This window comes from Chiloscyllium punctatum, chromosome 37 (assembly GCF_047496795.1).
Source record: "Chiloscyllium punctatum isolate Juve2018m chromosome 37, sChiPun1.3, whole genome shotgun sequence".
NCBI lineage: Eukaryota > Metazoa > Chordata > Chondrichthyes > Orectolobiformes > Hemiscylliidae > Chiloscyllium > Chiloscyllium punctatum.
Genome location: NC_092775.1, coordinates 7,081,956 through 7,105,446, shown reverse-complemented (window position 1 = coordinate 7,105,446; position 23,491 = coordinate 7,081,956). Strand labels below are relative to the sequence as shown.

The following is a 23,491-nucleotide window of genomic DNA, read 5'->3' as shown; positions in this document are numbered from 1 at the left end:
TATATGTAACACTTAGTCGAACAACTTAATTAGCTCGCTGCCTGGAAACAGAAACCAAATTCCAATTCGGCCAATCAGTTTAAGTTCAAACCCAAAAACAAACCAATTTCCAGTCAAGTTTGAATTAAGTATATTGACAATCTTAAAAGCCAATGACACAATCCGATGCTCTGGGGTATAAATGGGGGTGGGGGTGGGGGGATTGAACAGTTGAGAAAAGAACTGCCATGGTCTAGCATGTAACAGACTGCTTGAAAAAAAATCTTTCTTAGAAGTACCTTTTCAATCAGTAACCTGTAACACAGAAATTCCTAACAAGGAAAAAAGACGACATGGGAAGACACAAGACAAGAATCTACAGCTGCCTGGTTTTGAGCTAAGAACTGTTGTTTTGTAAACATTAATTGGGAGTTTTATCGGACGAGTATTACAGAAGGGAAGGTAAAAGATAGGTTAGAGAAAGAAATTATAAATAGTAGTTAATTATTCTCTGTTATACTTTAAGAAATAAAGTTGTTGATTTTTATTTTACATAGTTCTTGGCCATTCAAATTTTTACAGATTACTGCAGGGGATAAATCTGTGTTGTTGGTTTTAAATTAAGCAGGAGAGTTTAACCTGTGTCACAACAGAATATTAACCTAATCAATCAACTGGAAACGTTAACTCCATTTCTCTCTCTACAGATCCTGTCAGACCTACTACGCACTTCTTGCATTTTCTGTTTTTATTGCATTACCACACTATTTTTTAGTTAATTTCAAAATTATTTGGTTTTCAACTTAATTTTTGAGTTCCTTTAAAATAAGTATTTTAATAAAAAACTTCATTTCAGTTAGTCTCCGTTATAATTACCTGAACTGCCTTCCACTGTTGTTACAATGCTATATAAATTTTGATCCTTGAGGCATCACTGTCAGCAACAATAGTTTTTCCTTTGCTGAAAGTTGAAGATCCTTCCTTTCAAAGAATAAAGAACAATACAGCACAGGAACAGGCCCCTTTGCCCTCGAAGCCTGCACTGACACATCTTTCATGTCCGTAGGAGATTGGAGTCATAAGCCTTATAAGGTCAACAAGCAAGTCTTACAGGGCTATCAGTAAGTATAATGGTAAGAGTTACAGCACTTGAGATAAACATGATAATCTAGAGGATGTTTTGCAGACAGTACTCTCAAAATACATGTTGGAGAACTGGGCTATAATGCTGTAGGCCACTTCCAACATATTCAGTTGGCCCATTATTAACCCATAAACTTATGCAGCCATTGCATGATAAATATTGGTAAATCTTTTATTTCTTCTGAGAATTCAACTCAATATGACAACTTCAATTCCTCATTTGCTGCCACACAGTTTGAACCTGTATTCCTGAAGAAGGGCTTATGGCCCGAAACGTCAATTCTCCTGCTCCTTTGATGCTGCCTGACCTGCTGTGCTTTTCCAGCAACACATTTTTCAGCTGGATTACTGTACCAGGGCAGTGCAGTACCAGCTCAGTAATGTAATTATATACTCTCTAGATACAATTTTTCCAAGGCACTGTCTGAACAACTGATGAATACCACTGTATTATGAAGTATTTGGTCCTCTGTAACATTATTCTATTCATATACTCCATATAATGCAATGCAAGGGATTTCCATCCTTGTAACTTTATTTTCTGCTGAATATAGTAGAGAAGTAATAACAGGAAAGTATCTTGAGCAAACTGAAAACATCTGCAAATAATACAAGCAAAAGTTATGTACAATGTAAGATACATAAAATAAATGCCCGCTAGCAAGGAGGAACATGTGCTACTAGCTCCAAATATCGCAGCTTTACTTTAAGGATTACGTCAAAATGGATCAGGCTGAGGTTGTTGTGTATCGATTTTATATGAGCAAGGTACTGCTCGAAATTTATAATATTTCTAAATATAAATCTTAGTGTGACACTTTTTTTCTCCTTATAAGGAATGAGTGTGTTGCTAGTAAGCATTTGCTGCCCATCTCTAATTGCCCTCTAAAATCAGTTCAAGGGTAGATCACATTGCTGTCGATCTGAAGTCACAGATAGATTAGACGAGGTAAGGATGCTAGACTTCCTTCCCTCAAGGACATTTACTGGCCAGATGGGTTTTTACAATAATTGATGATAACCAAGATAAAATGATAAACATCGATTCAAGCTAGCTTTATGTTCCACACTTTTATTAACTGAATTCAAATTTCACCAGGTACCATGCTGGGAATTGAACCTATATCCCAGAGCATTAGCTCAAACCTCTGAATTAATAGTCCACTGGTATGCACCATAGAAAGCCTCTTATCTGGAATATCACAGCATGGTATGGCAACTGCACTTTCCAAGACCGCAAGAAACTACAGAGAGTCATGAACACAGCACAGCCCAGTCCATCACACAAACCAGCCTTCTGTTCAAGGACTTCCACTACCCCAGGAAAGCAGCCAACAGAACTAAAAGACGCATCCCACCCCGGTTATACTCTCTTCTACCATCTTCTGTCAGGCAAAAGTTAAATACACATACGAGCGGATTCAAAAACATTTTCTCTTCTGCTGTTATCAGACTTTGAAAGGACCGCTCAAATGTTAATGTTGATCTCTCTGCACCTTCTCTTTGGCTATAACACTGCTCTCTGTTCTGCTACCCTGATACACTTTTGTATGATATGATCTGCCTGTAGAACACACAAACAACACTTTTCACTGTATCTCAGTACATGATAACAATGAATCAAACTCTCTCTCTCTCCCTCCACGTCAATAGTACCAATATTTCTGACATTTAAATGGGATTTCTATTTGATCAAAGCAGAGACTCATTTTACTGAGCAGAATCATATATTGGAAAATCTGCTGTATTACATAAAACATACACAAGGTCATATATTTGATTTGTGAATTGCACCTGCCACCAAAGAGGCTCTGCAATAGTGATGCAGAGTTTTACATATTTTGTGGTGATTGAATTTCAAAGCTTAACCTTGAAAATTTTAAATAGATTTTTTACTCATCCCACTGAGCTGTACGAATAGCAATGAAGAAAATTGTCAAATATATGTTGTGAAACGTGAAAGGATTCAGAAAAGATTTACAAACATGTTACCAGGATCGGAGGGTTTGAGCTACAGAGAGAGACACAATAGGCTAGGGCTGAGGGGTGACATTATAGAGGTTTATAAAATCAAGAGGGGCTTGGATAGGGTAAATAGACAGAACTAGAGGGCATAGGTTTAGGGTGAGAAGGGAAACATTTAAAAGGGACCAAAGGGGAAACCTTTCACCCAGAGGGTGATGGGTGTATGGAATGAGCTGCCAGAAAAAATGGAGAAGGCTGGTACAATTACAACATTTTAAAAGGCTTCTGAATGGGTATATGAAAAGGAAGGGTTGAGAGATATGTACCAAGTACTGGCAAATGGGATTAGATTAATTTAGGATATCTAGTCGATGTGGACAAGTTGGACTGAAGGGTCTGTTTCTGTGCTACACATCTGAGTCTATGTTCCAGTAGCATTTGTAAAATTAAGTTAATCTTCATATAATTAATGATGGGTCCTTCAGTAATGAAGACCTTCTGCTTAAGTGATAGCCAATTACAATAAGGAAAATAGTAACACACTATTTTAAACCGGTCGTAAAAGAAAATTTTCAATAACTCACCAATTACATTGTGCTCCTCACTTCTCATTTCTTCAATTTCAGATCTCTTCTCTACATTGTCACTGTGATCAGTTTGCTCTCTCCACAGATTTTTTCTAAGGCTATGGCTGAACAACTGATGAGAAATGAAATTTTAAAAACTTACAACTTTGTACATACTACTAATTATATTATTGCACATGCACACCTGAAGAATAGGATATAAAAAGTACTTTTAATGTTTTGGCACATACAATTGCCCTAAAAACTTACAACCTTAATTTGTAATTGCAGCATAACTGAAACAACATTCACCTGCAATGTTAGCAAGCCTGCAGAACACAGTGGACTCAATGAATTTTAAGAGACTACTTTCTAATTTGAATAAAAATGATTTGCATTTAGAGAGTACTTTTCATGATCTCAAGATATCCCAAAGGTGCTTTACATGAATTAAATATTTTTGGAATGTAATCACTGGCGTAATGCAGCCAATTTGCAAGCTGCAAGCTCCAACAAGAAACAATAAACTAATGACCAGATACCTTTTTATCAGTTGGTGGAAAATGGGCATTAAGAGTCTAATCAACAAAGAATAATGGTGAGGTAATCTATTGGTGCAGAAGCTTTTGAAGATCCTGCTGGTTACTTGACAGCGATTTTTCTCTGACCACCTTTTTATATGCTAATTTTTACAGAAAAGTAAAAAGAAACAGCAGGCATTTTGTTGATTACACAACTGCATAAATGTGGCATATTCTAACATAATCATATAGGACTGGTCACATAAGTGACAATATAGGTATCTAGCTACCTAACATGTTTTTGAAAATAACAACCACTTCATACAAAGATGCATAGTCATGGATCTCCCATCTGATCACAAACTCTGCTTAAAGAACGTGCTTCAATCTATTCATGTTCCACTGATGCTTTTTCCATGGTGTCTACCAACAGTTCCAATCTGTTTAATCTATTTGAGCCTTTGAAATAGAAGGAATGAAGTCTGTTTCAAAATAGAACAACAGTGTTATTGTGTTATGGCATAAAACTAATAATCCAAAGAACTGGACTAATGATCCATGTCAATGAATTCACATGCCAACTGGGGAATTTAAATTCAATAATGAAATAAATTTGGAATAAATACCCATTAAGTCCCATCTGGTTTACCATGTCCTTCAGTGAATTAAATCTACTGTTTTACCTGTTTTCGCCTAGTTATGACTCCAGACCTATAAACAGGTGATTGGCTCTGAACTGCCATCTGGAATGACCTAACAAGCTACGGAACTGTATTCGAAAAAGCAGCTCATCATCAGTTCTCAGGGAAACTTAGGAATGAGTAATAAATGCTCACCTTGCCAGTAATGCCCACAAACCATAAACTCATTTTAAAAATTGAAGGTGGCATCCCTGCTATTCTGAATATATTTCTTAATTAAACACAAAGCAAATTAAAGGTGGACATTAGAAGCCAAAAATGTACTTAACGTTGTAAAATAATCATCTAGATACTCCCTTTATTCTTTCATTGTGTATTCTATGCACACTAAAGTTAAACCTAGTTCTGATCAACATTCTGAGAAAAATCCCATGATTGGTGTTCCCTCCAAATGATCTTTCTGAACTCAGAAAGCATTGTGATGTAGGCTGATACTAGTCTACTCATTCTAGTATTCCACATAAAGCCTCCACCTCATGGGACAAGAGATGGTTGAACCGTGTTCATTACCCTAATACCATCCATTTTACCATAAACTCCCTGTTGGAGTTGGTTAACAGGAACCTCTGGTACTATGTGTAGCCTGGTTATAGTTTCCGATACATTCTCTTACTAGATTATAATCCTATTTCTCTCCAGATCAAATCAGCTGTTTTAATAAAGCTGAAGTTTTTTTATAGGGTATTTTAGTCTTTTTTTAAAAATGGTCTGTGGGTGGAAGAGGATAGTTTATTGTTTTTTTTTAAAAGACCCATCAGAAATAATGGACTAGTGAAACAAAATGCCCTTTAATGACAAGCTATTCTTAATTTTCACCAAACTATGGTACCTGCTTAAATAAAACACAATAAATTACCTTTAATAATCTGTAATTTATTAATGTTTGGGCAGGCTGAGAGTTGAGCCTTTCAACTCCACCTGTCTCTTTCCATATCATCAGCTTCTTAGTAGGTGGAGCCAGCTCTATTGTTGTGATTATGTCCGAGAAGTCCTCAATCTGTTCACGAATGGTTTTACTATCAAGCTCCTTAACATAATCCACAGTAAGCTTTCTCCTCCTCTTACCTCGCTTCCTTTCTGAAGAGACTAACAAGACAAGAACATCAGTGTTACCAATTACAAGTCACGAGTCTGCCACTTAAACTGTCACTATAGGGCAGAATCATATGCTTTTGATGGGTGGGACCTTTGTTCCCAGCAGGCAGCTTGATAACAAAGAAAGACTTATTGGTCTAAACTGCCTGCTTGGAATAAGTTATGGCAAGCCTTCTTTTGAAGAGCTTTTGCAGGTGGCCTACCAACTTTTAGACAAGTGAGTGAAGCACCGAACAAAAATGAAAGATTCTGTCGAAGTATACGATTCACATGCATCAAAGACTTGCAGAACATGAATGCCATCACTGAACATTTGCTTGAAATATAGCAGGGAAGGAAGCTTTATGCAATGGAAGCTGCAGATTTTATTTGGTATTAATGTAAATAATCTCTCATAGCTACAGTCTGTTGCTTTCTTTTATTGGTCAGAATATTGAGTACAGGAGTTGGGAGGTCATGTTGCGGCTGTACAGGATATTGGTTAGACCACTGTTGGAATATTGCGTGCAATTCTGGTCTCCTTCCTATCGGAAAGATGTTGCAAAACTTGAAAGGGTTCAGAAAAGATTTACAAGGATGTTGCCAGGGTTGGAGGATCTGAGCTATATGGGTCAGGCTGAACAGGCTGGGGCTGTTTTCCCTGGAGCGTCAGAGGATGAGGGGTGACCTTATAGAGGTTTACAAATTTATGAGGGGCATGGATAGGGTAAATAGACAAAGTCTTTTCCCTGGGTTCAGGGAGTCCAGAACTAGAGGGCATAGGTTTAGGGTGAGAGGGGAAAGATATAAAAGAGACATAAGGGGTAACTTTTTCACGCAGATGGTGCTATGTGTATGGAATGAGCTGCCAGAGGAAGTGGTGAAGGCTGGTACAATTGCAACATTTAAGAGGCATTTGGATGGGTATATGAATTGGAAGGGTTTGGAGGGATATGGGCCAGGTGCTGGCAGGTGGGACTAGACTGGGTTGGGATATCTGGTTGGCACAGACGGGTTGGACCGAAGGATCTGTTGCTATGCTGTACATTTCTATGACTCTATTCTACATATCATTCTTTCATTAATCATTCTGCACTGAGAACTTATATTCTTTGCTATCAATGTCTTGAAGCACATTATGTTATGGTCACTATTATCTAGCTGTCTCCCTACTTTTACTTCTCATCATGTGGTTCATTTATCATGATTAGATCCAATAGCCAATGTTCCTTTGTGCTTTTCATCTATTAGGTTAAAAACCAGTCCTACGCAGGGTACAGGAAGTCCATTCTCATGTCTCATTTATTTACCTCAAATGTCCATTTAATACCAGGATAATTGAAATCCTTGTGATTATCGTTTTATATTTTTTCACTCAATTCCTTAATTTATCTGCATATAATTTCCTCCATCTCTCTTCCATTATTAGATTGTCTCTAGATTACACCAATTAATACAAATGAAACCTTAGTGTTTTCAGGGAATCCATATACATTTCATTGCACTGCAAATTCTACTATCATTACATTATCCCAACTACGATAAAGCTGCTGCATCTCTACTTTTCTCTCTCTTTTCCAAATGTTACACCCTGCACTGTGTAATTCTTAGTCCTGATTTTTCCGCAGCCAATTTTTAGCAATCCCAGTGTCTGGTTTCACCCAGTACGTGATTGCCTTCAGAGGTCTTGTTTTATTACAGATACTGTGTGCATTGTTGTACTGATGTTTAAACTCTTTTAATAGAATTCTCACTTTGTGTAAACTTTTAAACCTTTTGTTTTATAAATATCTTTTCCTTTGCCATCAATGACTTCCTCTATGTTATTGTTTCTTGCATTTCTGTCCTGTTTTGTTTATCCTGCATGTTTCTTGTAGATCTCTCACCTCATGACAACTTTAAAGCAAAATCCTCCATCACTTTACACCCTTCTGGGAGTCTGACCCCATTTTAGTTTGGGTGGAGCCTCTAATGGAGGATCTCAGTTATAACTCAGAAAAACAGCAGACCATTAAGGGATCATGGCAGCAAGACAGAAGTTCTATTCTGATCTTCTGAGGACAGACTACAGAAAACCCAGTGGTGGAACAAATTATTGCATATGCTAGAATCTGTAGTGAAAATAATAAATACTGGAGATCACAGCAGGACAGACAGCATCCATGGAGAGAGAGCAAGCTTATGTTTCGAGTCTAGATGACTCTTCGACAGATGAAGAGACTGATAAAGAGTCATCTAGACTTGAAATGTTAGCTTGCTCTCTCTCCATGGATGCTGTCTAAGCCGCTGTGATCTCAAGCATTTGTTATTTTTACTACAGAAACCCAGTTCCATTAGCTTTGGCGTGTTATCAATGATGAGCACAGCAAGAACTCTTGTAACTGTGAAACAATCAATATGAAACAGAAAGAGGCTATTTGGCTCATTGGGTTTATGCTGGTTCTCTGCAGAACAATCCAGTTGGACCCAATTGCCACTCTATTCACACAGCCCTGCAAGTTTCTTTCCCTCAAGTGATTATTCAATTTCATTTAGAAAGCACTGTCTCCACTTTCACAACTTTCGTGGGCACATAGTTCCAGATCATTACAATTCACTGAGAGATAAAGTTCTTTCACACACCCCTCTAGTTCTTCTACCATCAGTTAATGGGAATAGGTTATCTTTGTAAATTCCATTATAATCTTGTACCTGCTATCAGATTTCCCCTCAACCTGCACTATCTGAAAGGGAACATTACCACTTTCTTTGAGCTAATATTGTAAATTAATTCCATCATGCCTGGAACCACTCTGATGAACTTAAATATCAATGATCACATTTTCACAAGCTAAGGGAGATGGTCAAGTCAGGTAATTTCTAGACCTGACAGACTCGCCTCAGTAGAGATTTGTATTTCGAGGAGAGGGGTGAAGGATAAAGTTGAGAATCTAACCCAGAAACAGATTGAAAATAAACAATAGACAATAGGTGCAGGAGTAGGCCTATCTGCCCTTCGAGCCTGCACCACCATTCAATATGATCATGGATGATCATCCTTAAATCAGTATCCTGTTCCTGCCTTATCTCCATAACCCTTGATTCTACAATCTTTGAGACCTCTATCCAACTCTTTCTTAAATGAATCCAGAGACTGGGCCTCCACTGCCCTCTGGGGCAGAGCATTCCACACAGTCACCACTCTCTGGGTGAAGAAGTTTCTCCTCATCTCTGTCCTAAATGGTCCACCCGTATTTTTAAGCTGTGTCCTCTGGTTCGGCACTCACCCATCAGCGGAAACATGTTTCCTGCCTCCATAGTGTCCAATCTTTAATAATCTTAGATGTCTCAATCAGATCCCCTCTCGGTCTTCTAAACTCAAGGGTATACAAGCCCAGTCGCTCCAGGCTTTCAGTGTAAGGTAATCCCGCCATTCATGAACCTACGCTGCACTCCCTCAATAGCCAGAATGTCTTTCCTCAAATTTAGAGACCAGAACTGCACACAGTACTCCAGGTGTGGTCTCACCAGGGCCCTGTACAGCTGCAGAAGAACTTCTTTGCTTCTATACTCAATCCCTCTTGTTATGCAGGCCAGCATGCTATTAGCCTTCTTCACTACCTGCTGTACCTGCATGCCTACCTTCATTGACAGGTGTACGAGAACACCCAGATCTCTCTGTACTGCCCCTTTACCTAAATTTATTCCATTTAGGTAGTAATCTGCCTTCCTGTTCTTGCCATCAAAGTGGATAAACATACATTTATCCACATTAAACTGCATCTGCCATGCATCTGATTACTCACCTAACTTGTCCAGGTCACCCTGTAATCCCCTAACATCCTCCTCACATTTCACCCTGCCACCCAGCTTAGTATCATCAGCAAATTTGCTAATGTTATTGCTAATACCATCTTCTATATCATTAACATATATTGTAAAAAGCTGCGGTACCAGTACTGATCCCTGCGGTACCCCACTGGTCACTGCCTGCCATTCTGAAATGGAGCCGTTTATCACTACTCTTTGTTTCCTATCAGCCAACCAACTTTCAATCCAAGTTAGTACTTTGCCCTCAATACCATACGCCCTAATTTTGCTCACTAACCTCCTAAGTGGGACTTTATCAAAAGCTTTCTGAAAGTCCAGGTACACTACAGCTACTGGATCGCCCTCGTCCATCTTCAGAGTTACATCCTCAAAAAATTCCAGAAGATTAGTCAAGCATGACTTCCCCTTCATAAATCCATGCTGACTCTGACCTATCCTGTTACTACTATCCAGATGTGTCATAATTTCATCCTTTATAATAGATTCCAGCATCTTTCCCACCACTGAGGTCAGACTAACTGGTCTATAATTTCCTGTTTTCTCTCTCCCACCTTTCTTAAAAAGTGGTACAACATTAGCCACCCTCCAATCCGCAGGAACTGATCCCAAATCGATCGAACTCTGGAAAATAATCACCAACGCATCCACGATTTCTCGAGCCACCTCCTTCAGTACCCTGGGATGTAGACCATCAGGCCCCGGGGACTTACCAACCTTCAGACCTAACAGTCTCTCCAACACCAATTCCTGGCAAATATAAATTCCCTTTAGTTCAGGTCCTTCAGCCACTGTTACCTCAGGGAGATTGCTTGTGCCTTCCCCAGTGAACACAGATCTGAAGTACCAATTCAATTCTTCTGCCATTTCTTTGTTCCCTGTAATATATTCCCCTGTTTCTGTTTTCAAGGGCCCAATTTTAGTCTTAACTATTTTTTTGCCTTTCACATACCTAAAATGGCTTTACTATCCTCCTTTATATTTTTGGCCAGTTTACCTTTGTACCTCATTTTTTCTCTGCGTATTTCCTTCTTCGTAATCCTCTGTTGTTCTTTAAAAGCTTCCCAGTCCTCCATTTTCCCACTTATCTTTGCTATGTTATACTTTTTCTCTTTTAACTTTATAGGTTTCTTAACTTACCTTGTCAGCCAAGGCCACCCATGCCTCCTCCTCGGATCTTTCTTCCTTTTTGGAATGTACGGATCCTGCAACTTCTGCATTATACACAGAAATATCTGCCATTGTTCTTCCACTGTCTTCCCTGCTAAAGTATTGCACCATTGCACTTTGGCCAGCTCCTCCCTCATAGCTCCATTGTTCCCTTTATTCAACAGAAATATTGTCACTTCCGATTGTACCCTCTCCCTCTCAAATTGCAGATCGAAGCTTATTGTATAATGGTCACTACTTCCCAATGGCTCCTTCACTTCGAGGTCCCTGACCAATTCTGGTTCGTTGCACAATACCAGATCCAGAATTGCCTTCTCCCTGGTCGGCTCCAGCACCAGCTGTTCTAAGAATCTATCTCTGAGGCACTCCACAAAGTCTCTTTCTCGAGGTCCAATACCATCCTGATTCTTCCAATCTACCTGCATGTTGAAATCCCCCATAACAACTGTAGTAACATCTTTACGACAGGCCAATTTCAGCTCCTGATTTAACTTACATCCAACATCCAGACTACTGTTTGGGGGCCTTTAGATAACTCCCAAGAGGGTCTTTTTACCCTTAGTATTTCTCAGCTCTATCCACACTGTCTCTACATCCCCTGATTCTCGGTCCCCCTGCGCAAGGGACTGAATATCATCCCTTACCATCATGGTCACCCCATCCCCACTGCCCATCAGTCTGTCTTTACGATAGCACGTGTAGCCTTGAATATTCATTTCCCAGGTCCTGTCCACTTGAAGCCACGTCTCAGTTATCCCCACAATATCGTATCTGCCAATTTCCAAAAGAGCCTCAAGCTCATCCATCTTATTTCTAATGCTTCGTGCATTCATGTATAGTATTTTTAATTTGTTACTGTCCTCACCCTTCCCATCAACTCCTATTTCACTCAACCTTACAACATGATCCCTTTATGAGTTTTCTGCCTCATTGATAGTGGTCTTTCTTGACTTCCCTTGTTCTAACTTTCCCTCCAATTTCCTTCTTAAACATCCAGTTTGTGCCCTCCCTCCCGCTACTTAGTTTAAACGTAGCTGCGTTGCAGTAGCAAACCTGCCTGCCAGAATGCTGGTCCCTAACCTATTCAGGTGCAAACCGTCTCTCTTGTAGAATTTATGCTTACCACAAAATATACCCCAGTGATGCAAGTCTTTAAATCCTTGCTTCCTGCACCAGTTCCCCAGCCACACGTTCAAGTCCATTATCTCCCTGTTTCTGGCCTCACCAGCACGAGGAACTGGAAACAAACCGGAGATAACCACCTTGGACGTCCTGCTTTTCAGCCTTCTTCCTAGTTCTCCAAAGTCCCGCTGTAGTATGTTCCTCCTCTTCTTCCCGACATCATTTGTGCCGACATGTACCACCACCTTTGGCTCTTCACCTTCGTCCTTGAGGATTTCCTGCACTCTGTCTGTGATGTCTTTAACCCTGGCACCAGGAAGGCAACATACCATCCTTAAATCCCCTCTGCTACCACAAAATCCCCGGTCAGTTCCTCTCACTATGGAGTCCCCTATTACCACGGCTCTGTGCGATGTCCGACTCTTCCACTCTGCCTCCACGCCAAGTTTTGATTGACAGACCTGGCCGCCTCGCGGACTGGCAGTGTCATCTGTCTCTACTGTTTCCAAAAGATTCAACTTGATCCTGACAGGTACTTCCCCCAGGGTGTCTTGCACCTATCCCCTCTCTGCCTTTCTCATCGGCTGCTCTCTTCTGATACGATTGGTGTAATAACCTCGCTGAAGGTCTTGTCCAGAAAGATCTCGTTCTCTTGGATGAGCCTAAGGTCCTTGAGATCTTTCATCAGTGCTGCAATATGCTCTGTCAGTAGCTGAATGTGCATACACTTTCCACATTTATACGAGTCAGACACACCAGAGTTGTTGACCTCCCACATTAAGTACGTAGCACACTGAACCAGCTTGGCAGTCATGTCTTCACCCTCTTCAACTGTGGCGTAATCACTTCACTCAAGCTCCTTGTCAAAGACTCCTGAGCTAAAGCCTCACTCTTCAATCCACAGGAACTTCCTTGGACCCTATTTTTGGGGCAAGTCTGTGGACTTTTAATTTAGATTGGGGGGGTGAGGCCCTACTTTGGAGGACCTGGGGTCTAGAACACACCCACTCAAATAACAATCACTTACCTTACCGACCGGCTTTGCGTTCTGTCTTCACTTCCAGCCAGCTCCCGCTGCTCTCTGATGCGAAAAGATCGTTGCGTCGAGGTAAATTCTTAAATAACAATCACTTACCTTCCCGACCGGATTTGCGCTCTGCCTTCACTTCCGCCCAGCTCCCGCCACTCTCTGACGTGAAAGACACTCATACAGGTGACTGAATGCCAGGGCAGGTGGTTAAAAGATCAACCTCACAGCTCTTTGTTTTAAGTTTCAGACCCTCTAACATTCACAACCCATCACCCCCAATCCAATGATCACCACACCCTTTTTGCCAACTCACGCCCACCTAATAGCTTTTATTTCATGCCAATTTACCCCATTGCCACCAAATGCAGATTTAAACATCCATGCTGAGATTAAATAAAGGTCTAAAGTATTAATAAGTGCATTCACACAAATTAAAAGCACTCCCATTCATGAAAGGCCATTCAAAACTTATAACTCTTCTCAAGTGTTTCACCACGTTTTTAAAAAATGTCCCTTTAAGACCCCAATATCAAAACAGTTAAAATTTTAATATCCTCTTTGACATCACAATCAAACTGTGAACTTAGGATCCCACCACTTCACTGAGATGATTAGAGTTTCTGAAAAGCGACTAAGCATACTCATAAAGTGAAAGCCCTTGGAGAACTGCTATAAGACTTTTTTCAGCAGGCACTAGATATTAAAGATGAAGCTCTTAGAAGTAGTCCGAATATAAGGGCTAAATAGTTTAAATTGTCATTTTTCCTATAACAGTAAGTAAATCCCAGATAAACTTGTACCAAATTAACTTGGTGGGCCATAAGGACAGGTGTCAGCAATTTCTCCAGGTGAAATGTAGTGCCAGCATTGACATAACATTCAGAAAGGTCTTGGAGTCAGACAGGATTAGGAGTGGACAGATACAGATAAGAAATAACAATATTAGGCTACAACAAGATTAAGGGATCCCTGACAGGATAAATACAGTATTCAGCTGTGACTTGGAATGTACCTGTTTCTTATTTTTATACAAAACAAGGTTGCAAATTGAATAACGGGATGTTTACATGATGAAAATGGTAGAAAGACATTTTTTTTTGTATTCTTGGTTGTGTACCTTATGCTCTCCAGTGTATAATATACAATTGCAAACCTGTGTTGAGGCTCCTATGGCCAGTTTTTGAAAGTTACCACAACAAAGCTAAGGAATTCCACTGGAGAAGTTCTGCCAATAACCACAAACATCTTTCTTTATGCTCAACTGAATGTCAAACAGTGGAGAGACTTCCACCTCATTTTCATTGATTTCAGTTTTGCTGGGGTTCCTCATTAGTAGACTCAGTCAAATTCTGCATTGCTATCGAGGGAAGTCATTTCACTTCCCTAAAAGTTAAGTTCTTTTATCCAGTTGTGGACTAAGACTGTAGCAAGGTTAGAAGCTGGAGGAGTCTGGTCAGACTGAATCTAAGAGTCAGTGAGCAGGTAATGGCTGCTTCATAGGCTGCACTTTCCTTCACAGGCTGGCACATTCCTTCACTTTGCTGATACTGTAGTAATTGGCATGATTGTATGCATATAGCTTTTTGTGTTTAGGTCAAAATGGGACACTTTTCCAATGGGCCAAATTTGTAACTGTAATGGAACAGTGTGACTAGGGGAGTAGTTAATATTGGAGCACAAGTCTTCAGTACTATTGTCAGAAACTTGTCAATGCTGTGAGGATGCTGCTCTTTTAACATGGCTATGTTGCCCTCAGTTTTTTTTCAGAGGGGTCATAAATGCAGAGTTGCCAAGATGTGTATGTTTGAAGCGTTTTAGAACCAATTTGATTGTAGCTAACAGATACTACCTCAGCAAAAGCCTTTCAAGTTAAAAAAAACTTGTACAATGAAGGGGGAGTGGCCAGTTCTAACAGCTCAGCTTTTCTCCGGTTTGGTTTAGTTTTACCAAGCAGTCAGTTTTGAGGCTGCTGGTCCAAGAAACTGCTCCATGTAAGAAAATGTTCCATGCTGAACCTGCCTGCCATTCTCTCTCTCCTGTAAGACCCTGTGTTTGATTTTACCTTTTTTTTTGCCAAGGGACGTTTATGGGGATTGTTGCAGGAATTTGGAACAGCATCATTAAGTTGAGATAATCTGTTGAGTTTTGGGATAGGTTAAGTTATTCTCTATTCTGTTCCCTTTTGTTTGTGTGAAGTTCTGTTTTGTTTAAAACTAAGTAGTTGGGTCAGCTGCATCACTCCTGGAATATCCACTTTACACCTGCTTAAAACAACTAGCAAAGTTCCAGTCCGAACTACTTTCTTGAAATGTTTTGAGATGGTCTGGCCTGGTCCATAACAATGCCTATACAGCCTTTGCAGTATCCAGTGCCTTCAGACATTTCTTGATATTATGTGGAGTGAAATTAATTCAAAGGTCAGCATCTGTGATGCTGAGGACATCAGGAAGAGGCTGAGGTAGAACATCTATTCAGCACTTCTAGCTAAAGATGCTTAACTTGTGTCTTTTGCTTTGCCTTGGCTCCTGGATCATTGTGTTAGGGACATTTGTCAAGCCTCATCCTCCACTGAGTTGTGTAATTATCCACCACTGTTCACAACTGGATGTGGCAGGACTGCAGAGCTTTGATCAGGTCCATTAATTATGGAATCTCTTAGCTCTGTCTATTACAAGATGCTCACACTGCTTGATATGTAAGCAGTCCCGCATTGTAGTTTTACTAACTTTATATTTAACTTTCAGGTATGTCTGATACTGCTCCTGGCACGTCCTTCTGCTCTAATCATTGATCCCCTGGTTTAATGGTAATAGTAGATTAGAGGATATGCGGCACCTTGAGGGTTAAACAGTTTGAACCCAGCCCTGCGTTCAAATGGACCTGCTGAATATATTTCCTTCCTATACATATTACATAATACCAATAAGCATTGGATTTGTTCAAATTGAGAGTGAGACTTCCACATCCAGGTCCTTTGCACCATTTCTAAAGGTCCATGACTCCAAGAAAATCTGGGCTCAAACATTCTGAATGCTATGTCATTGAGACATACCAGGTAAGGAACAACTAAAGGCAGTAATATCACATCCAGGTACACCTAGCCTTCCAATAAATCAAATGGTTGTTCATTTTTCTTTTAATTGACGTACATGACCATTGCTGGGATGTCTTGCATAGTCTTGCTATGCTTGACACAAAGTTATTATTCACAAAATTTAAGTGTAAGACTCTGTTTTGGCAGCCAAGAAGTCAGTTTAGCTCAGTTGGCTAGACAGTTGCTTTGGAGAAAGTGAAGACTGCAGATACTGGAGATCAGAGTCGAGAGTGTGGTGTTAGAAAAGCACAGGAGGTCAGGCAGCATCAGAGGAGTAGGGGAATCGACGTTTCAGGCTGAGGTTACCATGAAGGATTCTCCTGCTCAACTTCTCCCCTCGCCTGAGGTCTGGTGCCCCCCCCCCAGTTAAATCAGCACCAATCATCCTTTTCTAATGAGAGATCAGCTCTAAAGTCTGCTAAGACTATGGCAACATAGAAAAATTTGGGCACCCAATCAATCTTTGTCAGATTGACACCAAAATTGGAGGCATAGTGGACAACGAAGAAGGTTACCTCAGATTACAATGGGATCTTGATCAGATGGGTCAATGGGCGTGAGACAGAGGTACAAATGAGCAGACAGATTTTGGAGAGATGTAGGAGCAACAGGTGAAGGTAATTTTCCCAACATTGATTGGGTTTCACTTAGTGTTAGAGGTTTAGATGGACTAGAATTTGTAAGAAAGAGAATTTTGTAGAGCAGTATATAAATAGTCAAACTCGGGAAGGGGTCGTACGGGACCTGGTGTTGGGGAATGAGCCCGGACAGGTGGTTGAAGTTTCAGGAAGGGATTACTTTAGGAATAGTGATCACAATTCCGTAAGTTTTAGAATACTCATGCACAAAGATGAGAGGGGTCCTAAAAGGACAGTGCTAAATTGGGGGAAGGACAACTATAGCAAAATTCGGCAGGAGCTGGGGAATGTAGAGTGGCAGCAGCTGTTTGAGGGTAAATCCACATTTGATACGTGGGAGGCTTTAGAGATATTTATTAGAGTGCAGGACAAGCATGTCCCTGTGCAAATTAGGGATAGAAATGGCGAGGTTGAGGACTCGGCAAGATGGTGGCGATTCTGTAGAACTGCTGTGTACAGCTCTGCCTAACAGCCAAGGCATACCGGTGTTTTTTGCCATCCTTGGCCAACTTATGTGGTGGAATTATTAGTTAAAAACCTTACAGAACACATATTTGTTAATATTTGGGAGTGGAAAGGATGCCAAAGAGAAAAGGAGCAAGCAAACAGCAGCAGGGAAGGACACTCCCCTGCAGCACCAGGCATACCAGAGACTGCAGCAGCCGCTCCAGAATCCCCCAGGGACCTGACAGACAGGAATTGGCTGCGGTGATGGAGAAACTTACCTTGAAAGTTGGGGCTGCAAATGAGGAAATTCGTGGAGAGATTCGTACCCAGGTCCAACCTATCGCATCCATGCTGCAGAAGCATGTGCAGGAGATCTAGGGCCTTGGAGAGAGGCTGGAGGAGGTGGAGGGTCAAACTAAGGCCTTGGAAGCTGCAATGGAGTCCTCATCCAGTCGGATCCAGGTGCTGGAACGAGGGGTGCGGGCTTGCGAGACCATATTGACAACATCGAAAATCGAGATCGGAGGATTAATCTCAGAATTGTCGGGCTCCCGGAAGGTGAGCAGCCAGTCAGCTTCTTTGAAAGCTGGCTGTCAAAGTTTTTGGGTCTTAACATAGAGTCCAGCAGCCCACACCTCCTCCCTCACCCCTATCCAAGGCCCTAAAGGAGCCTTCCACATCCAAAGTTTTACTTGCACATCCACCAATATCATTTATTGTATCCGTTGCTCCCGTTGCGGTCTCCTCTACGTTGGGGAGACTGGGCACCTCCTAGCAGAGCGCTTTAGGGAACATGTCCGGGACAACCGCACCAATCAACCACACCGCTCCGTGGTCCAACATTTCAACTCCCCCTCCCACTCTGCCAAGGACCTGGAGGTCCTGGACCTCCTTCACCGCCGCTCCCTCACCACCAGACGCCTGGAGGAAGAACGCCTCATCTTCCACCTCGGAACACTTCAACCCCAGGGCATCAACAGTATCATTTCCCCTTCCCCACCTTACCCTAGTTCCAAACTTCCAGCTCAGCACTGTCCCCATGACTTGTCCTACCTGCCTATCTCCTGTTCCACCTATCCACTCCACCCTCTCCTCCCTGACCTATCACCTTCATCCCCTCCCCCATTGTACTCTATGCTACTTTCTACCCACCCCCACCCTCCTCTAGCTTCTCTCTCCACACTTAAGGCTCACCCCTCCCCTTCCAGGACCTCTCCACCTCCATCTCCAGTGACCAACTAACCATGGACATCTACTACAAGCCAGACTCCCACAGCTACCTAGATTACACCTCCTCCCACCCTAAATCCTGTAAAAACACCATTCCTTCGCTTACTCCCAATTCCTCCACCTCAGCCACATCTGTTCCCAGGACGACCAATTCCGACTTAGAAAATTCCAGATAGCCTCCTTTTTTCCAAGATTGCAATTTCCCTTCCCACGCAGTTGACGATGCCCTCCTGTGCATCTCCTCCACTTCCCGCACCACTGCCCTTGAACCCCACCCCTCCCAACAGAACAAGGACAGAACGTGCCGGTCCTCAAATTCCACCCCACCAACCTCCGCATACATTGCATCAGACCCCATCACCAGAGATCTATTTCCCAACCTACCCTTATCAGCATTCCAGAGAGACCATTCCCTCCGCAACTCCCTCGTCAGGTCCACACCCCCCCACCAGCCAATACCCCACTACCAGCACCTTACCCTGCCACTGCAGGAAGTGCAAAACCCGTGCCAATACCTCGTCCCCTCACCTCTGAAGGCCCCAAAGGATCCTTCCACGTCTGACAGAAATTTACCTGTACCTCCACCAATGGCATCTACTGTATCGTTTGCACCCGATGTGATCTCCTCTATATTGGGAAGACAGGATGCCTCCTTGCGGATCATTTCAGAGAACATCTCTAGGACACCCACACCTATCAACCCCATTGCCCCATGGCTAAACACTTCAACTCCCCCTCCAACTCTGTCAAGGATATGCAGGTTCTGGGCCTCCTCCACCGCCAAACCATTACCATCCGACGCCTGGAGGAAGAACACCTCCTATTCCGCCATGGGATAAATATGGATTTCAACTGTTTCCTCATTTCCCCTCCCCCAACATTATCCCGATCCCAAGCCTCCAACTCAGCACTGCCCTCTTGACCTGTCCATCACCTTTCCCATCTATCCGCTCCACCCCCCCTCCAACCTATGACCTTCTCCCTCACCTTCATCTATCTGTCACATTCTCAGCTACCTTCCACCAAACCCCACCCCCCCCTCCCATTTATCTCTCAGCCCTCTGGCCTGCAAGCATCATTCCTGCTGAAGGGCTTCTGCCCAAAATGTCAATTCTCCTGCTCCTCATACGCTGCCTGACCAGCTGTGCTTTTCCAGCACCACACTCTCAACTCTGATCTCCAGTATCTGCAGTCCTCACCATTTCTAGGGTAGTGTCCTAGGACCAACCATCTTTAGCTGCTTCATCAATGACCTTCCCTCCCTCATAAGCTCAGAAGTGACTTTCGCTGATGATTGTACAATATTCATCACCAATCGTGACTCCTCAGACACTGAAGCAGTCAGGTGTCCAACTCAACAAAATCTGGACAATATCCCGGCTTGGGCTGACAAGTGGCAAGTAACATTCACACCACACAAATGCAAGGCTATGCTCATCCCCAACAATCTAACCACTGTCCCTTGACATTCAATGGTGTTACCATCACTGAATCCCCACTACTAACATTCTGGGAGTTATCATTGATTAGAAACTCAATTGGAACTCACCACATAAATGCAGAGGCTACAAGAGCAGGTCAGAGGCTAGGACTTCAGCAGTGAGTAACCCACCTCCCGACTCCCGAAAACCTGTCCACCATACACAAGGCACAAGTCAGGAGTGTGATGGAATACACCTCACTTGTCTGGATGAGTGCAGCCCTAACAACACTCCAGAAGCTTGATACCATCCAGGATAAAGCAGCCCGCTTGATTACTACTGCATCCATCCCCCTCTACCACTGACACTCAGTAGCAGCAGTGTATTATCAACAAGATGCATTGCAGGAAGTCAGCAAAGATCCTCAGACTGCACCTTCCAAACCCATGACCATTTCCATCTAGAAGTACAAGTGCAGCCAATACATGGGAACACCACCACCTTAAAGTTCCCCTCCAAACCACTCACCTTCCTGATTTGGAAATGTACAGTGGTTCAAGAAGGCAGCTCACCACCACCTTCTCAAGGGCAACCAGGGGTGTGCAATAAATGCTGGTCAGCCACCAACGCTCATTTCCCACAAAAATGAAATAATAAAACAACAGCACCCTGTAATGATTCCACCCTTAGTCATCAGTGCAATTCCATCTCTTTTACCTTCATGTCTGTCCTTTCTAACATCAAAAATCCTTGAACTTTCAGTGCTCAGTTCTGGTCACCATGCAGCTATGTTTTGGTAAAGGCAATTACACCCTACTCGTGTATCTCTATTTGTGCCATTACAACATCTAACATACTGCGAATGCTGCATGCATTCAAGTAGTGAGCCTATAATGTTATGTTTTTGACATCTTCCTGCTTTTTGAAGCATACTTGATGCTTGGGCTTATTTTTCCGTACCTGTTAACGTAACTCCTTTTCAATTTACATTGTCCCTCAGGTTGCTATCCCTCTGATAGCTAGTTTAAATGCACCCCACAGCACTAATAAATCTCCTGCGAGGGCATCAGTCTCAATCCAGTTAAGGTGTAATCCCCATCCAGTTTGTATAGGTCCTACCGCTCCACCCCCCCCCCCCACCCACCCACCCACCCCCCACACCCCCCCACCCCCCCCCCACCCAGAACGGATTCCAACTCCTCAGAAATCGGATGCCCACCCTCCTACACCAGTTCTCCAGCCACATATTCAACTGATCAATCCTAGAAAGTGGCATTGATAGGTCCTACTTCTTAATTTCCTTCCTAATTCCCTAAAATCTGCCTTTAGACCTCAACCCTCTTCCTACTTATACTATTGATACCAATGTCAACAATTTCTTACTAATTCCCCCTTCTAAACAAAACCACCTGGCACTCAGATGCAGCGACCCTGGCAAGTTACTGCTCCCTTGACATAGAATATCTAACAGTGAAGTGCCATTCCCTACCACCTGCCATGCAAGTTAACATCTGCTATCCTGACTGCAGTCTACATAGTCGAGACTGTGTTGCTGGGAAAGAACAGCAGATCAGTCGGCATCCGAGAAGCAGGAGAATTGCCGTTTCGGGCATAAGCCCTTCATCAGGCCCGAGGCCTTGCTCATCACAGCCAGTGAATCCAACCAGGCCAACCTCAAGGGTGTGCTACCAAAACACCATTAACACATCCCCTGTCCAAGCAAAGGGCCAAACATCCTCGACCATTGCTCCAAATCATCAAAGATGCCTACCACTCCATACCCCATCCACACTTCACCACCTACTTCAAGAAGGCCACCATCATTCTAGGACCAAAGAAAACTCATGCAGCATGCCTCAATGACTGCTGTCCAGTGGCTCTGACCACCTGATCCCTTGCAATTCGCTTAGTGTCGCAACAAGTCTACGGCAGATGCCTGATAAGCACTCAAGCCTCAACTTCATCGCTGTAGCCTAGATGCTTAACACCAGTGGAAGTGCAACAGGGCAGTCGAGGTGGTGTTTGTGGGCTGGGAAGGAGAATGAAAGCACCTTGGCTTCATTCCAGGTGCCCTTCTTCTCAAAAGGGACAGGGTGGTGTCAACAAGAAACAACAGTGACATACAGGCACCCTGGGTGCCCTCCAATCCATCTTCCCTGCCATTGTCTACAACAGATCAAGCTGAGGAAATGATCTTGCATCTGTGAAGACAACTCTCAGCACCCTGCCACAGAGGAGACCCAAAGTCTTTACATTCACACAGACGTACTAGTCAGCAGGCTGCCTCCACTCTAGATAGGGTCCAAACCAGGCGTTTTTACAGGCAAAGGAAGAAAAACCCATTTTGAGGTCACCTTGGTTGTACAGCTGCTTAAGTGATGAAAATATACAGAACAAAAACATATTTTCACTTCTGGTATTATAACATTTCATGTAGTCCTACTTCCCTGTTGGTGCTTATATGGTTGCCTGAGTGATTGCATCGCAGCATTCTCTTTCCATTACTATAAGATTCTGGCTTCTCTTAGGATATCTTTGAATGTCTCACTGCATCGGCAATATCTGTGCCTGTACCCCCTCTCATAATCCAGAAAACCACAGACTTATCATCTGGGCAGTTAAAGTTGCTGAGTTAGCATTCAGAGATGCTTTGATACAACAATCCAAAGCCAGGTTGTTGGCTTGGGACAGATCACTTCCCAAATATGAGCTGACCTCAGTACATCCTAGGCAAACCCTGGACCAACCCAGACTAATTGGAACACACACCTACCTGACTTACCTTTCTTTCCCTTTACTAATTTTCTGGTTCCGTGCCACTCAGGCAATGCTACTGTTTCCTGCTTGCGTGTTTCCATACTGGTTAGATAATTGGACTGCCCGTTTATCGTTCTCACAGATCCATGCAGTTCAGCCATATTCAGCCCTATGTAATATACTCTTAAGCCAGTCATTCAGTTGGAAGTAGCCTGCCTGCCCTGTATGCAAAACATGTCCTTGAGCCATAAGATGCCATTTGTTTACAATTTACCATTTGGGCTCTAAGGCAGCCCAGGGAGACACACACTGCATTGGTCCTCTTGCATGTTTAGCTGTATTTGATCAAGTGAATGCACAATAACTGTAATCATCATTTAAAACCGTGCAGAAAGTACTTAGCCTAAAGGTGGGGGAAAAAATGCTACTAGCCAGATACAAGCTAGCTTTATGCTGAAAGGTTTCTGAAGCATTAGGTTTCTTGATTGGCAAGAACTTAATTGAGAAGTCATCAATTTGTGATAGAAATGAGATTCCAATGCATGCACCAAGGCTTCTCATAATCTGTTGGCTTCAAATGCAACCTGAGCGGGAGGGCGCAACCTAACTCACTGAAGTTTTTCTTGACGGAACCTGACTTATGGCCTCTCACCGCCATTATTTTCAACATAGTTGAGAGTGGAAAATTCTGTCTGCAATTATGCCACTTCAGACAAATTGTAGTGAATGCAAATATTATTAAACCACTTCAAGTGGATGGAACTACTCAACTTCAAGTGGGTATAAACATTAGTTTTTTGGTTAGTTTCTACCACTGGCAAGACTA

General features: G+C 42.5%; 1 protein-coding gene across 1 annotated transcript in view; it reads right to left on the bottom strand.

Annotated features, from left to right (window-relative positions):
* The window catches only part of LOC140463213 (double-strand-break repair protein rad21 homolog), a 139,486-nt gene that overhangs the window by 41,120 nt on the left and 74,875 nt on the right, over positions 1-23,491 (bottom strand). The window contains exons 9-10 of the mRNA XM_072557002.1: positions 5,732-5,961; positions 3,672-3,786 (exon numbers count right to left, since the gene is read on the bottom strand). Of these exons, the coding sequence (XP_072413103.1) occupies positions 3,672-3,786; positions 5,732-5,961 (345 nt within the window). The remainder of the gene's footprint in view (positions 1-3,671; positions 3,787-5,731; positions 5,962-23,491) is intronic.